General features: G+C 55.7%; 1 protein-coding gene across 2 annotated transcripts in view; it reads left to right on the top strand.

The window, feature by feature from the left end:
* Positions 1-13,728, top strand: part of SLC12A5 (solute carrier family 12 member 5) — a 120,592-nt gene extending 106,864 nt beyond the window's left edge. For both annotated transcript variants that reach the window (XM_083507358.1, XM_083507359.1), the window contains exons 15-26: positions 76-195; positions 1,741-1,845; positions 2,353-2,521; positions 2,623-2,818; positions 3,600-3,769; positions 5,256-5,387; positions 5,497-5,604; positions 7,058-7,180; positions 8,628-8,821; positions 9,064-9,078; positions 9,260-9,393; positions 10,322-13,728. In XM_083507358.1, coding sequence (XP_083363484.1) covers positions 76-195; positions 1,741-1,845; positions 2,353-2,521; positions 2,623-2,818; positions 3,600-3,769; positions 5,256-5,387; positions 5,497-5,604; positions 7,058-7,180; positions 8,628-8,821; positions 9,064-9,078; positions 9,260-9,393; positions 10,322-10,413 — 1,558 coding nt within the window. In that variant the 3' untranslated portion in view covers positions 10,414-13,728. The remainder of the gene's footprint in view (positions 1-75; positions 196-1,740; positions 1,846-2,352; positions 2,522-2,622; positions 2,819-3,599; positions 3,770-5,255; positions 5,388-5,496; positions 5,605-7,057; positions 7,181-8,627; positions 8,822-9,063; positions 9,079-9,259; positions 9,394-10,321) is intronic.
* Positions 13,729-15,498: the final 1,770 nt, after the last annotated feature.

The following is a 15,498-nucleotide window of genomic DNA, read 5'->3' as shown; positions in this document are numbered from 1 at the left end:
TTGCAGGGGAGGCCTGGGCGGCTGCCAGGGCTCCTCTGGGCTGGGCTCAGCTCTCCTCCCCCCTGGTGCCCACAGGACCCTCTCCTTCCTGGGCATGAGCCTCTGCCTGGCCCTGATGTTCATCTGCTCCTGGTACTATGCCCTGGTGGCCATGCTGATTGCAGGACTCATCTACAAATACATTGAATATCGAGGGTAAGTTGGCGGGTCGGGGGCTAGCGGGTCCTCCCGGGTGTTTTTCTGGGGGGGAGAACCCAGGCCAAGTGACTCCTGCAATGCTAGGTCTGGGCTGGACATCTCTTAGGGTCCCTTCCAACTCTGCAATACTAAATAACATTTAGGAGCCTCCTTCACTCCACTGCTTTGCGAGTTCCAGGGCAGAGGTAGTGGGGGTGGTTTCTCCTCCACCTTTCCTGACCCCTCCCTATTATTAAATTTATATACCCCAGAGTTTGTGTTGTCTTCCGGGACAGTAAGACACAGCAGAGACTGTGGCGTCTTTATGATATATCACTCTATTGACGCATATCTACAACCTACTGCTCCTAGATGATGATGATGATAATTATTATTATTATTATTATTATTATTATTATTATTTTATCTATACCCCGCCCTCCCCGGCCAGAGCCGTGCTCAGGGTGGCTAACACCAATAAAATCACAGCAAAAACACAATGGGGGGAGGGAACCAATTTAAAATACAGGTTAAAATGCAATTTAAAATGCAGCCTCATTTTAAAAGTAGCCCTTAGATCAAGACCATAAGGGGAGGGAAACATAAGGGTCAGACTGAGTCCAAGCCAAAGGCCAGGCGGAACAGCTCTGTCTTGCAGGCCCTGCGGAAAGATGTCAAGTCCCGCAGGGCCCTGGTCTCTTGTGACAGAGCATTCCACCAAGTCGGGGCCAGTACTGAAAAGGCCCTGGCTCTAGTTGAGACCAGTCTAACCACCTTGCGACCTGGGACCTCCAAGGTGTTGTCATTTGTGGACCTTAAGGTCCTTCGCGGGGCAGACCAGGAGAGGCGGTCCCCATAGGTACATGGGTCCTAGGCCACAGAGGGCTTTAAAGGTCAAAACCTTTAAAGGGATTGCAGAGTATTTGCCTCCTACGAGGGTCTGGCTTCCCCCTTAAGGGCAGCAAAAAGCCATCCTTGCGTCTCTGGCCTCCAGCCAGTCACTCCCACTTCACTTGCAGTTCTGCCCTCCTTCTCCTTTTCGCTGCAAACCGACTGCAAGGAGCTCCCCCCCAAAAAAAAAACCACACCCCTGGCCTTGGCATCTGTGCACCAGCACCCCCCAAAAGAAGGGGTCCCTCTCCCCCTTGCCTGGCAGTCCTGTCCTTGATGGTCATCGCTGGTCTTTCCCCCCTAGTTCTGCCAAGCTGCCTTGGCTCCTTAGCACAAGTAAGTCCAGGGGGTTCCCCATCTTTGGCAAAGTTCAATCAGACTTCTGGCTAAATCCTAACACATAATAATATTAAAGCACAAAAATACACAACATAGTAACCAACGAAAACACTCTAAGAGGCCACAAACAGTTGAATCAGCGAAAGGCCTGGTGGAAGAGGAACGTTTTTGCCTGGCCCCTAAAGACAAAGCGCTCTCTCCTCCCTGGGGAGGGCGTTTCCCCAAGAGGGAGCCACCACAGAAGAGGCCCTGTTCTCATGTTGCCCCCCTCCGGGCCTTTCGTGGAGGACGAACGCACAGAAGGGCCTCAGAGGATGACCTTTGACTTTGCAGAGCGGAGAAGGAGTGGGGCGATGGGATCCGGGGCCTGTCCCTCAGCGCGGCCCGTTATGCCCTCTTGCGGCTGGAGGAAGGGCCGCCCCATACGAAGAACTGGAGGTAAGGGAGCAGGACTCTGCCAGACTGACCAGGTGGGTGTGGCAAGAGGGAGAGGGAGGGAGACCGGGGGGGCACCTGTGGGAAGGCTGCTGGGCAGTGGGGTGCCAGGGGCCCTGGATCAGCTGCCCACCACAACAGGCATAACAAGTGCAGGAGGGGCAGAGATGTGCCTGGCACGAGGCCTGGAGCAAAGAGGGGGCGTGAATGTGAGGGGGCGTGATTCCTGCATGGCAGGGGGCTGGACTAGATGACTCTTGGGGGACCCGACTGTTCTATGGTCCCTAAGGGATGGGGCAGCAGAGGGAGATGGCAAGGCAGGAGAGAGGAAGGGGACTTGGGACTGGGAAGGAGAGGCAGCGAGAGCTGGCAGAAGTCCTCCAATGCTAGTCCTACTCAAGAGGAGACCCCCTGACACTGATGGCCGTTGTGAGCTTGGTTCCCTTCATCCCAATGGTTCTACTCTGAGGAGGGCCCGGCCAGCGCCAACTCCCTCCTCCCCCTTCCCAGGCCCCAGCTGCTGGTGCTTGTCCGCGTGGATCAGGACCAGAACGTGGCCCACCCGCAGCTGCTCTCCTTCATCAACCAGCTGAAGGCCGGCAAGGGGCTGACCATCGTGGGCTCCGTGCTGGAGGGCACCTTCCTGGACAACCATGCCCAGGTCCAGCGGGCAGAGGAGGTGAGCAGGGCAGAGCGGGGCTCCCGGGGCTGGGGGTTGCAGGGTCCCGATCCCTGCTCTCGGCCGGGAAGGGGCTGCAACTTCTCCCTGCTCCCTCGCAGTCCATCCGGCGGCTGATGGAGGCAGAGAAGGTGAAGGGCTTCTGCCAGGTGGTGACGTCGACCTCGGTGCGCGACGGGATGTCCCATCTGATCCAGTCCAGCGGCCTGGGGGGGCTGCAGCACAACAGCGTCCTGGTCGGCTGGCCTCGCAACTGGCGCAGCAAGGAGGACCACCAGACCTGGAGGAACTTCATTGGTACACGCTGGGCGGGGGGCTGGGGGGCAGAGGGGCCCTAAGGGCCAGGCCAACGGGGGCCCACCCACTCCAGCACCCTGCTCTCACAGGGGCCAAGCAGGGGCCTCTTGTGCGAAACCCGCAGGGAAGGATCTGCGCACAAGAGCAGCGCTCTCCTTTCCAGCAACTGCTGCCTCTTGCTGGGGGTGGGGAGTGTGGCCCTTGTGGCTAGAAGCCAGCCATGGCCCTCTCCTCCCCCCCCCCATGAATTGGCCCAATCTTCTTCCAGTGCCACCCAGGTCAGTGGCCATTGCTGTCTCCTGTGGGAGGGAGTTCCAAAGATTAACAATGTGCTGCAGGCAGAATGATTGCCTTTCATCTGCTCTCTGCTCACCTTCGGGTTCTCTGCCATGTTAGAAACACAGATATATAAGCGAGGCACCAAGTGGCTCCTTAAACCAGAGTTACGGCTTCCAAAATGGAACGTCTAGTTGCCATTTTGTGGTCAGGCGGTTCTAAAGTTGTATTTTTCAACACACCTTTTTGGTTCCGGAAATTCATTCCGATTGTCCAGATAGAATTCTGCAGAATGGGGTATTAGCGTGTGAAAATGGTCTAAGGATCCCCAGCCATGCACCTCCAGATGATGGAGACATCAGATGCCGTCCTGGCACCCGGGCATCTTCACTTGGTCACAAGTGGCCATTAGCTGGGTGCAAAATGTGTGGATTTCGAGCGCTGGTTCCCTGTCCACCCTCTCCTCCTGTGGGTGACGCTTCTCTCCCCTTCCTGCGCCCCACAGAGCTCGTGCGAGAGACCACCGCTGGGCACATGGCGCTCCTGGTGGCCAAGAACCTGGCCATGTTCCCAGCCAACTCGGAACGCTTCTCAGAGGGCCACATCGACGTCTGGTGGATCGTGCACGACGGAGGGATGCTGATGCTGCTGCCCTTCCTGCTGCGTCAACACAAGGTATTCGGGGAGACGCCAGGGGGTGTCGCGCTGAGATCCCTGCACTGCAGGGGGAACTCTGCACTGCAAACTCCTTATTGGCAAAAACATGATCTTGACTTGGTTGAGTGTCAGGCCTAATGAGAAGAACAGCCTTTTCTCGGTGGTCTTACTCCATGGAAATCAGCTGTTGAGGTCAAAGACCCCCACCTTCCCCCTCCTCTCCAGGGTTTCCCCGTGCAGTCTGAGGCTGTGCCTGCATGCAGCCAACCTCTCCTCCGCCCTCTTCATTCCTCTTCTGCTTCTGGGAGACCAGTGGGGAGGGGAGCTCATGGCAGCAGGAGGGGGAGAGACCTGTGACCCTTCACCAGCCGGACTCATGTCTGGCCCTCCTCTCCTGCTTCAGCTTCTGCCTCTGATTCTGCACTCCTCTCTGCCTCTGATTCTTCCTGCTCACGAAGGCCTGTTACTTCTTCCACTTCAGACACCTCCTCCTCCTCCCGGTCTGCTCCTTCTTCTCCCTCTGACCCCTCGCCGTTGTCCCCCACCCCACCCCCGGGCTCTGTTGGGGTTCCCCTTGGGGGTTCCTCCCACCGTTCCTCTGCGCCCAACCAGTCCAGGACAGCTGGACTAGAGGGTCCCTTGGGAGCCCCCAATTCTGCCATTCCATGCTTCTACGAGGAAGGGCAGATTCCTCAGCAGGGACACCCAGCAGCCAACCCACTCTCTTAGGGCCACTCAAATGGCTGCATTGGAGCTCCAGTCTCTTCTGGCGGCTGCTGGGGAGGATAGACGCATTCTTATTATCCACTCTACTTTTTGCTCATATGAGCCTATTGACTCCCCCCCCCCATGGCTTTCAAAGCTCATCTTTATATCATAGCAGTTATACATCTTCCATTTTATGTTTTTCTCATTCAACTCATCTCAGTTTTTAAGTAAATGTAAAAAAGGTAATAATCATTGTCATTACTTCTTACAACCCTGCTCGTGTTTTCAATTGCTTACAGTGATCCTTCAAATATTGTACAAATTCACTCCAGTCTTTTTGGAAAGCTTGATCATGCTGGTTTCAAATTTTCCCAGTCAGCTTCTCCAGCTCCGCATAGTCCATCATCTTCATCTGCAACTCTTCTATGGATATGATAATCTTTATTGTCATTGTCCCATACAGAACAACAAAACTGAAAAAATCTACATCAGACATTCAAAACCCAACCAGCCTGCTATCCCAGCTATCCCAGCCTGGTTAACCCCCTAAAAACTCTGATACCCCATAATTAAATACAATATACTCCCATAGAGACTACCTTACACTGCGTTTAAATCCAAAATTGCATTTAGATAGAAACTGTTTCTCAGGCAGCTAGTCCTAGTCTTTATCGCTGGTATTTCTTGTTGCTTCCATCCTCTGCCAGGCCTTGTCCCAGGAATGAGTCCCCTGAGCTGGGCAGGGCCGGCTGTGCGCTGGCTCAGTGGTTCCATTGCCCCTTTTCCTCCCACGTAGGTTTGGCGCAAGTGCAAGATGCGGATCTTCACCGTGGCCCAGATGGACGACAACAGCATTCAGATGAAGAAGGACCTGACGACTTTCCTGTACCACCTGCGCATCACAGCCGAGGTGGAAGTCGTGGAGATGGTAAGACCGTCAGAGCAGCCGGCTACTGGATCCGGCCAGGAGCCTGTCTGGCCCAGCGTCGCGTTCTCACTGGGGAGTCCCCATGTCCCACCCTCTCCCTCTCCCGCAGCACGAGAGCGACATCTCCGCCTACACCTACGAGAAGACCTTGGTGATGGAGCAGCGCTCCCAGATCCTCAAGCAGATGCACCTCACCAAGACGGAGAGGGAGCGCGAGGTAAGTGGCCGTGGGGCTGGTGGGCCACAATACGCCCTCCCACTTATGGGCTGGGAAGCGCTGCGAGGTCTCGTGCAAGGGCAAAGGGAGAAATCTGCCCTGCCTGAAGAAGGAGAGAGTCTTGCTCTCTCGCAGCGATTCCTCCGTGCACCTTAGAACTGGGTCAGACTTGCACCTGCCCTCGTCTCACAGGGGCCAACCGGGGGCTCATTCTGGGAAACCCACAAGCAGGATTTGATCACAGGGGCGCCGTCTGCCTTGCCAAATGCAAGGTGGTTCTTTTAAAATGAGATTCAGAAGGAACACAAAACACGAGTGAGTGAGAAGATTGAAGGTTTGTATTCTAAACAGCAAGCAATATATACATGCCAAGGAAGCGCCTCAGTCTGCCACTTGGAAGCCCTCAAGAAGTGGCAAAGTGGCTCCCCCAGGTAGCTTCAGTTTGCACAGCCCCACAGCCATCAGTCCGTGCATCAGCAGCTATGCCCAAAACTATCGGATTTATAGATAGCTAGCCTGTTAGCCTGCGTGCCTTTCTTGACTGGCTACATGCAGATTATTCATTAGCCACCTCTCCCAAGGCCTCACTTTCTCCAAACAATGTCCGACGTCAAAGAAGGTGAAGGTACCCAGCGCTATCACAGATTAGGGCACCAAAGGCTGTTCTCAGGCATCAAAGAGCTGAACAAGAGCTAGAGGGGGGGGGGAGCAAACAGAGGCAGGGAGGGTAATCGTGTCAGATCACTAGATCTTCTGGATCGATTGCCCATATAGGGAGAGGGAGAGAAGAGAGCGGATTCAGCTGCGTGGGTTCAAGAGAGGATGAGATCACTAACTCCTTGAAATACAACTATATTCCAGACAGATCGCCCACACACCTTCCCCTCCTGTGGCTTCTAGAATCATCACTGCTTCCGGCTGGGGAGGCCAAGCAGAGCCCTCCTGGCTAGTCGCCCCCCTTGGCCTCTCATCCTCCATGGATGCCTCTCATCCACTCTTAAAAGCATCCAAGCTAGTGGCCATCCTTGATTCCTGTGGGAGGGAGTTCCATAGTTGAACGAAGCACTGTGTAAAGAAGGACTTTTCCCTGCCCTCTCTTTAATCTTTTTCACATCTCTCCCCCTGTAGGCCGTCAATTATATACTATAATTCTCACTACAGAGATCTCAGCGTCTCTTGGCCAGCAATGGGTGCCACCCTAAAGCATCTCTCACAAGGGGGGGCCACACAGGGTGTTTTAAGGGTGTGTTCAGACGGGGGGGGGGTGATATAAAGAAAACCTGTGCATGTTATATGAGCTTTATAAGTGGCACCTCAGCATTTGCCCACAAGGAGCAAGAGGATGAGTTGGATGTCTAGCAGATAAAACACCTGGCGCACAGCCAGAGCCTGGCACCACCCATTGGGGGCAGCTCCCTTGCCAGTGGCCTCTCCTCTCCCTTCTGCCCCCCAGATCCAGAGCATCACAGACGAGTCGCGCGGCTCCATCCGGCGCAAGAACCCCACCAACACGCGCTTGCGCCTCAATGTCCCCGACGAGCAGGTGGGCGACAATGAGGAGAAGCCGGAAGAAGAGGTGAGGCTGCCCAGGGGGGCGCTGGGGGTCCGGGATATATTGATTAAATATTGTCCTTCCTCACTCAGGTTAGTAAGCTGGAAGCAGAGCACATTCCCTCATACATAGCAGGAAGCTAGTTGATGGATTCGTGAGAATCATTAGCGTCAAGCAATCCAGTCTGGCTTGTCCAGATGGGATTGTTCCTGGTAAATCCCCCTTAAGGTAAAGGTAAAGGGACCCCTGACCATGAGGTCCAGTCGTGGCCGACTCTGGGGTTGCGGCGCTCATCTCGCTTTATTGGCTGAGGGAGCCAGCGTACAGTTTCCGGGTCATGTGGCCAGCATGACTAAGCCGCTTCTGGCGAACCAGAGCAGCGCATGGAAACGCTGTTTACCTTCCTACCGGATTGGTACCTATTTATCTACTTGCACTTTGACGTGTTTTTGAACTGCTAGGTTGGCAGGAGCAGGGACCGAGCAACAGGTGCTCACCCCGTCATGGGGATTTGAACCACCGAGCTTCTGATCAGCAAGTCCTAAGCTCTGTGGTTTAACCCAAAGCTCCACCCGCTTCCCGCTAAATCCCCCTTAGTTCCCTCTTAAAAACAATAATGACACAACAGTCTTCTTTAAAACGAATGATGAGATTTACAGTTCACAGTGTGATCCTGAAGGCAGGCTTGAGCTTTTAGTTCCAGGTACAGAGAAAGGCGTGGGATTCATCCTCTTGTGAGGGTTGAGCCCAGGTGCTGCTGGCTGAGAGCCGGCAGACAGCAAAAAGGCATCAAGAAGAGATGGAATCAAGACAATGGGTTAATGTCGGAATGATAAAACTGGAAAATAAGAGAGAAGAAAGCAGGAACAAGTGAAGGAACTTTCTCTCAACAGCCAGAGCAGGGGACGTCCTCTGCAAATTTTGCACAATTGGCTTTATTGTTTGTATTATGATGTGGCAAGATTTGATTTGATATCAATTGGAATTTTATTAATTGAAAATTTAAAAAAGAAGAAATGGAATCCAGAGAGTCAAGAGAAAGATTCTTTATAGGGTCTGCCAGGGCCACGCCCATCTACCTGGTCAGACGCAAGGGGAGGAAGTCCAGACCAGGTGTGACAGGAAGTCCTCCTGGCTGGAGCAACATCTCCCTGTGTGTCCACTCTGCTTCAGTGATGTTACATCCCACAAATAAAGAATCTGCCCAATGAATCCATTTCCAGTTAACCTGATTAAGCGCCAAATGGTTGCAGCCCTGAAAAAGAGAGCGATCAGAGTAGGCAGGGACCTGGTGGAATCATGGGAAGGGACCCCTTGGGGCATCTAGTCCAGCCCCCTGAATCTCAACTGAAGCATCCCTGACCACCCAGGCAGACACTTGTGGGGCATGGCCTCGATCCTGGCCGGGGCTGAGGGCTGCGGAGGGTCTGTGCCCTGGCCCCAACCTCTCCCGCCCCCTCCTCTGCCACAGGTGCAGCTCATCCACGAAAAAAATGCCACCAGCTGCTCCCCGTCTCCGGGCGACGAAACGGAGGCAGAGGCGGAGCCAGAGGCCGCCCCGGAGAAGGTGCACCTCACCTGGACGAAAGACAAGCTGGCCGAGAAGAACAAGGGCAAGAGTCCCGTCAGCCCCGAGAGCATCAAGGACTTCTTCAGCATGAAGCCGTGAGTCCTGGCACCAGCACCTCTGCCCCCCAGGCAGGAGGGACCCACTCTTGCCGGGGCATCGCTTGGGCAGGTGCTGGGGAGGCGCTGAGGGTGCAGGGAACCAGGGGGGCTGCTGGGCAGAGGGGAGGGGGCTTGGTGCCAAGGGAGGGGGTAGCCAGGCAGCCGGGCATCCCTTGCGGGCACCAGGTAGTCAATGACCAGCTCTCTCTCTTCCTCCTTCCTCTGCCTGACGCTGCCAGGGAGTGGGAGACCCTGTAAGTCTTTGCTTGGGGCTGCTCTGCTCTGTGTTGCGGGGGGGGGGGGACACTCTCTGGCTGGGCTTTTCTCCCGCCCCACCTCTGTCGTGGGGCAGGGCAACGCTGGGCTCGGGCGGGCAGGGTGGGGTCCAAGGAGGCTTCTGGAGCCAACCGACCAGGCCCCCGCTGTCTTCCGCAGGAACCAGTCCAACGTCCGGCGGATGCACACGGCCATCCGCCTCAACGAGGCCATCGTGAAGAAGTCCCAGGACGCCAAGCTGGTGCTGCTCAACATGCCAGGGCCCCCCCGGAACCGCAAGGGGGACGAAAACTGTATCCTTCCCGGGCAGAGCCCCCCCCCCCCCGGGGCACCTGGGAGCGGGGGCATTTGTGGGGCGTCCCGAGAGCAAGGCTTTTGCGGGGGGGCAAGGGCAACACAGGAAGGGAAACTGCAGATACTCTGCCTTTTAATAATAATAATAATAATAATAATAATAATAATAATAATAATAATAATAATAATTTTATTTATATTCTGCCCTTCCCAGTTTAAAAACCAGGCTAAGGCGGCTAACAGCAAATATAAAACATTAATTGAAATGCGACTTAAAAACAGCATAGGTAAAAGGTAAAGGGACCCCTGACCATTAGGTCCAGTCATGGCCGACTCTGGGGTTGTGCCGCTCATCTCGCTTTACTGGCCGAAGGAGCCGGCGTACAGCTTCTGGGTCATGTGGCCAGCATGACTAAGCCGCTTCTGGTGAACCAGAGCAGCGCATGGAAATGCCGTTTACCTTGCTGCCAGAGTGGTACCTATTTATCTACTTGCACTTTGACGTGCTTTCGAACTGCTAGGTGGGCAGGAGCAGGGACCGAGCAACGGGAGCTCACCCTGTCGCGGGGATTCAAACAGCCAACCTTCTGATTGGCAAGTCCTAGGCTCTGTGGTTTAACCCACAGCGCCACCCGCGTCCCATAAACAGCATAAAATACAACATAAAATGCAGCATCAATATCAATAAAATTCAAAAATTCAGAGGTCATTTTGGGGAAAACAAAAGAAAAAACCAAACCCCCGTCAGTAGACACCCGATGATCAGGAGGGCTAACTGGCCAAGTTGGTCCTACCTGGACAAGTGCATTTAGAACCCAAAACGCCAGAGAGGAATCAGGTCCCTGGTTCTTCTGGGGAGGGTGGACCAGGGTGGGGGCCTCTCCTCTGTGCCCTGGGTGCCCCTCCGCTCCTTAACTGCCCCCCCAGACATGGAGTTCCTGGAAGTCTTGACGGAGCACCTGGACCGGGTCTTGCTGGTGCGCGGTGGCGGCCGGGAGGTCATCACCATTTACTCCTGAGAAGCTGGCCGAGGCCGTTGCCCGGAGGTTTGTGCCCCGCCTGAGAGCCCCGCCTGCCCCTTTCCGCACCCATCTCTCCCGGAGAGCCAGCAGGGAGGGCCCGCCGCCCAACGCCGCTCCACTCGTCTCTCCGCACGTGATCTGCAGCGCCAGGCGCACCCATCCAAGCACCACGGCCGCCAGCTCCCACCCAGCGGCACGGCTGATACCGCTGACCCATAGATCGACCTCGGCTCTAGGGCCGGCTCTCGCCGTGGGACGGAGGGCGGCCGCCGGCAGCTAAGTGACTTCCCCGGGAGGCCGGAGACTCGGATGCGCCGAGCCCCTTGCCCTGATCCTGCCTGCTTTTCTATCGTTGCATTTTGTCAGGTGTGCTCCTTGCTCCCCCCGCCCCGTCCCCCCCAACCAGCCCCCACGGTGGGGAGAGGGCACCAGCCAAGGCCACCAGCATGCTTCTTCCCTTGCCGATGCTGGACTCTCCCCCCCTGCCCTCCTAAGACAAGCCCCCTCTTGGGGACCAAAGCAATGGGGCCGGGCAGCTTTCGTAGAATCGTAGACTTGTAGTTGGAAGGGACCCCTGGGGTCATCCAGTCCAACCCCCTGCCCTCCTGCTTTGCCCTTTTTACCTAGGAGGGCCTGGCAACTACTGCTGACCCCCTGCAGGCTGCCTGGGCTTAGAATGGCAGAGTTGTCGAGTGGGAAAGGGGGTCATCTTGTGTCCCGTCCCCCCGCCAAGCCCCTCCAAACCCGCCAACCATTTTGCACTTTGCTCTTCCCGTCCGGCCCAGAGGGGCACTGGGCCGCAGAGATGGGTCTGTCTGCCCCGTCTCGGACGGAGAAGCCACGCCTTTTGGGGTCCGCGTTCCCTCCTTCCTGCCAAAAGGGATGGGAGGAGACAGGACAGACCCCACTGGGCCCCCCGCAAGACCACAGCCCCTTTGCACTTTAGGACTGGCTCTCCCGGCCCGCAGGGCTGGGCTGCCAGGTGACACCCCCCCAGAGGCCACAGTGGGGGCGGGGGCCCCTCTCGCCACCCTCCTGCTTCTGTGGCCCCTTCCTCGCCCGCTGACATTCCCCAAATGCCCCGTATGGGACTGCAGTCTCTCCCTTGGGGGAGGCAGGTTGCCTCAGCCGGATGCACTTAATGACCCCCCCCCGCCCTCCTGCATCCCCCGGTTCTCATCTGGCTCAACAAAGGGCTAAGATGCTTTGGGGGGGATTCTGTTCCCCCCATCCTAGAATCGCAGTTTGAAATGGGACCCCACGGGTCATCTAGTCCAACCCCCTGCAATGCAGGAATCACAACAACGAAGCCTCCCTCCCTTGCCTCCCCCCGAAATGTGTGACGCAGCCCCTCCCTCCCCCCCCAGTTCCGCTGTGGGGCTTTTAACCAATGTGAATAGTCCTCCGTAGCCAGAGGGGCGTCGCTCTGCCTGATGTGGGGCTGTATATATTGTAAATAGCACAGGACATGTATTTTTAAAGGGGTCGTATTTATGTGGGGGGGGGGGGACAGAAACGAGATGAAAGTCTATACATAAAGAGAGAGAGATCCAGCGGGTGGGGTGGGTGGGTGGCTGGCCAAGACGCCCCCCAGGCGGGGCCAGGAGCCAGGCCTGGACCAGCTTGGTGAACGGGCGCCGCGCACTTCTCCACGGGCGCCGTGCAGTGGCAGGGAGTTCCGCTGAGACCGGGCGGCGCCGGCGGCTGTTTCCTCCTTTGTGCACTTGTCTCTTCTTAGCTTCTTAGGGTTCTTATCAGGGAAAAGGGCCAGAACCACCTGAACCTATTTCACAGCAGATCTGAGCTTCCACTTCCGAGTGCGGCCTGCTAAGCTTCAAACTCTCCGCGTCCCCCTCGCCCTGCGCCCCACCAGGCAGCTTGGCCCCCGGGCCTCCCCACCTTCTCTCCTACGGCCAGGCCATGGCTGGAGCAGCATAGAATTGGGGAGCTGGGAGGCACACCCCAAGGTCACCTAGGATAACCCCGCCATGCAGGAAACAGAGCTCAAGAATCACTGCTGGATGATCCCCCGGCCACTGCTGGGAAACCTCCAAGGAAAGAGAGCCCATCCCCACCCCCCGCGTTGGAGAAGATCCAGTGGGTCCTCCAGTCCACACCCCTGCAAGGCAGGGACTCCCAAAGGTCCTCCAGACCACCCCCTGCAAGGCAGGGCTTGCAGCTTCCCATCGCCCGCACCCCTAGCAGCTAGACTGCCCCTCGCTGCCCCTTCACCACCCACCTGGTGGGGTTGCATCTGCCCCCCTGGCGCACTTTCCATGCGGGTTGTTCAGAGGGTGTGACTGACCCCCCTCCACCTCCAGAGAGCCTGGGGGGTGTCTTCTTCTCCCCTGAGCACGGTTGCCTCCTGGCTGCCGCATGGCTGGCTCCTTCCCCTCCCAGCTGCCCCACTCCCCCCCATATCTCCCAGTCCCTCAGGAGAGGGCCACGCTTAGCAGGTGGCACTGCATGCGAGTTTACACCCCCCGTTCTGACCCCGCACGTTTGGCCCCCGTGTGTGTGTGTGTCCCGTGTGCCGCTCTCCCCTGGAGCCCCTTCAGCCCCGTCCGCCCGGGGAGGGTCCTCTTGTGATTGGGGGGGGGGAGGGGCAGGACATGCACTGCTGCTGGAGGAGGGGGTTGCAGCGGAAACGGGACCAGCTTCAGAAACAGCAAAAAAGGAGAAAGTAATTTTGAATCATCCCCAACGTGCGCACTGAGAAGGGGTCTCCGGCCAAGGCTCGCTCCTTGGAGAGTCCTGGTCCTTCAGAGATGCTGCTTCTGAGAAGAAGGGAAGGACCCGGAGGCCCTATTTGTGTTGGTTAAAACACACTCCCCCCCCCCCAAAGCTCCATGTGCAATATCTTTGTTAATGAATGTTCCCACCAGTCGGCTCATCCAGTAACCTTTATAATCCGATCACCGTAGCTGACCTGTTTTACGTCCATCCAAGTGACTCTTGATTCGAGTGCAATATTTCGATAGCTTTCGTGAGCTCCTCCATCGTAGGCTTTTGTGTTGTTCTAGGGATTTGTGTGAGCAAAGCAACGCCGATCAGTTTCCTCCCTGTAAATAAACCAGGTTGCCGATCCAAAGGAACGCGCGTTAGGCTTGCCTCTACTTTTGTGCGAGTGTTTCTGTGGGCTGCCTGGCTACCGCCCCCCCCCCCCCCCGCGCAGTTCTCTATGCCGATAGATATCCATGGGGTCGTGGCTCCTCCTCTGTTGACTGCTTGTGTTGACGCTTCTACTGTATTTTATTTTTTAGATTCCTGTCTGCACAAAATGCAATAAAAAGGATTTTATTACACCCTTCACTGACTGCGGGCGGCCTGCTTATGTCCTGAAGGAGAATGTTGCGTGTGCGCAGAGTCCGCCTTCAAGCGGCACATAGTTAACCTGTGGAACTCCCTGCTGGAGGCACTGATGGTCCCCTACCTAGGTGACTTGAGAAGAGGGCGAGTTCCTGCAGGAGGGGGACTCCCTGCGGCTTCCAGTCATGAGAGCTGGAAGGGGAGAAAGTCTTGTGGTGGGACGCTTCTGGGGGGTATTCCACATGCCACAGAGAGAACGGGATGCTGGCCTGATCTGGGACCTTAGGTTCTTATTTTTACAAGCGGTCGATCAGTGCTGAGCAGGCTGGAAGGAAACGGGAATTGCCTTCCCGACAGCTTGCACTGCCCAGCTCACAGGGCCCAGGGAGGGGAGACAAGGCTCTTGGGGTTCTGCCACCCCGTGACTGACCTACAGCTGCTGAAGACCTGGAGGCAGGATAGGGCGGAAGAGGTCTTTGCCCTTCTGCATTGCATCCACAGGGAGGGGCAAACGCTGCAGTTCCCTTCCACCGGGGCCTGCTTCCGTTTCTCCTGCATGGAGCTGCTCTTGAGTGGGGTTCAGGCGCCGCAACAAGCCTAGAGAGCAGGAGCGGAGTAATAAAGGATTGAGGACTCAAAGGTACAGTTTCTAAAACTGAGTTTACAAAAAAGGTTTGAAAACCTAAATGGCACAAATTCAAAGAAAGGAACACAAGCTAAGCTGTTTTAGATTTTAAATGAACTCAAGAACAGGGCTGAAATGCTCCCATGGTCTAGATGTTACTGCTGATGTTAAAGACTGCTGGGGGGGGGGGCAGGGGGGGGACTCACATGCCCCAGCACTGAAGGACAAACAGCCAGGCCCTCTTGGTGATGCCAGGGGTTACAACCAACACAAAAAGGAGCTTTTACAATTACTGCCCAACGTTTAGAAAACCGTTTTAGCAAGCCGTATAAATGAAAAGGAGAATGGAAATCCTGGGCTGGGAGGCTCTCAGCACACGTTCTCCCAGAAGGACTTGATCTCAAGATTGCAGAGCTAAACTGAAGGCGCCTTTTCCCCCTCAAGACAAGCCTCTGTTGGGGAAGAGCCCATTTCGGGGGGGGGGGTAGGGAGAGACACTGTGCAAGAGATTTGTTTTTTATACTTCTTAAAAATATCCAAGCAGGGGGGCAGCCTCCCAAAGCACAACCACTTGCCTACATATGGGAAGCTGTCCTTATAGCGGCAAGGCAGGGGGCCAGGCGGTGTCCTGAGATGGGGGGGGGGAGGCGACTTCTAGCCATCAAGGTGATGCTCTGCCTATGATCAGAGGCAGCAGTGCTCCTGAATATCGGCTGCTGGAAGCAGAGGAGGGTGCTCTGGCGCTGGAATCCTGCTTGCTGCTTTCCTATCACGGCCAACATTACAAAACCATCAACATTACAAAATTCCAGCTGCTTTCTACTCGGTCTTCCCCAATACTTTATCAAGCCGTAGCCTACGTCTTAAAGGTGCAAGATCCCTCAGTTAACAAAACCATACGCTGCTAAGTTTTGCTAAGATGAACCAACTCAGATTACAAGCATGGAAGACCCTGTTTGAATACTCTCATGTATCTTCTTCTTCGATCACTTGTAGCCAAGATTGTCTTCCATAAACACACTCGGCATATAGAACACTTGCAACTCAGGGACACAATCGCCTTTTTAAAAAATTCAGTTGTAGTGGAGCAATGGAGACAAGTTGTTCCTACTGCTTGGGGATACGCAATTTGTGGCAATATCACAAAT

Source organism: Podarcis liolepis (genome assembly GCF_965112155.1).
Source record: "Podarcis liolepis genome assembly, chromosome: 6".
In the NCBI taxonomy this organism is placed as follows: Eukaryota; Metazoa; Chordata; class Lepidosauria; order Squamata; family Lacertidae; genus Podarcis; species Podarcis liolepis.
The sequence above is the reverse complement of the archived record's forward strand: the minus strand, read 5'-3'. Positions and strand labels throughout refer to the sequence as shown.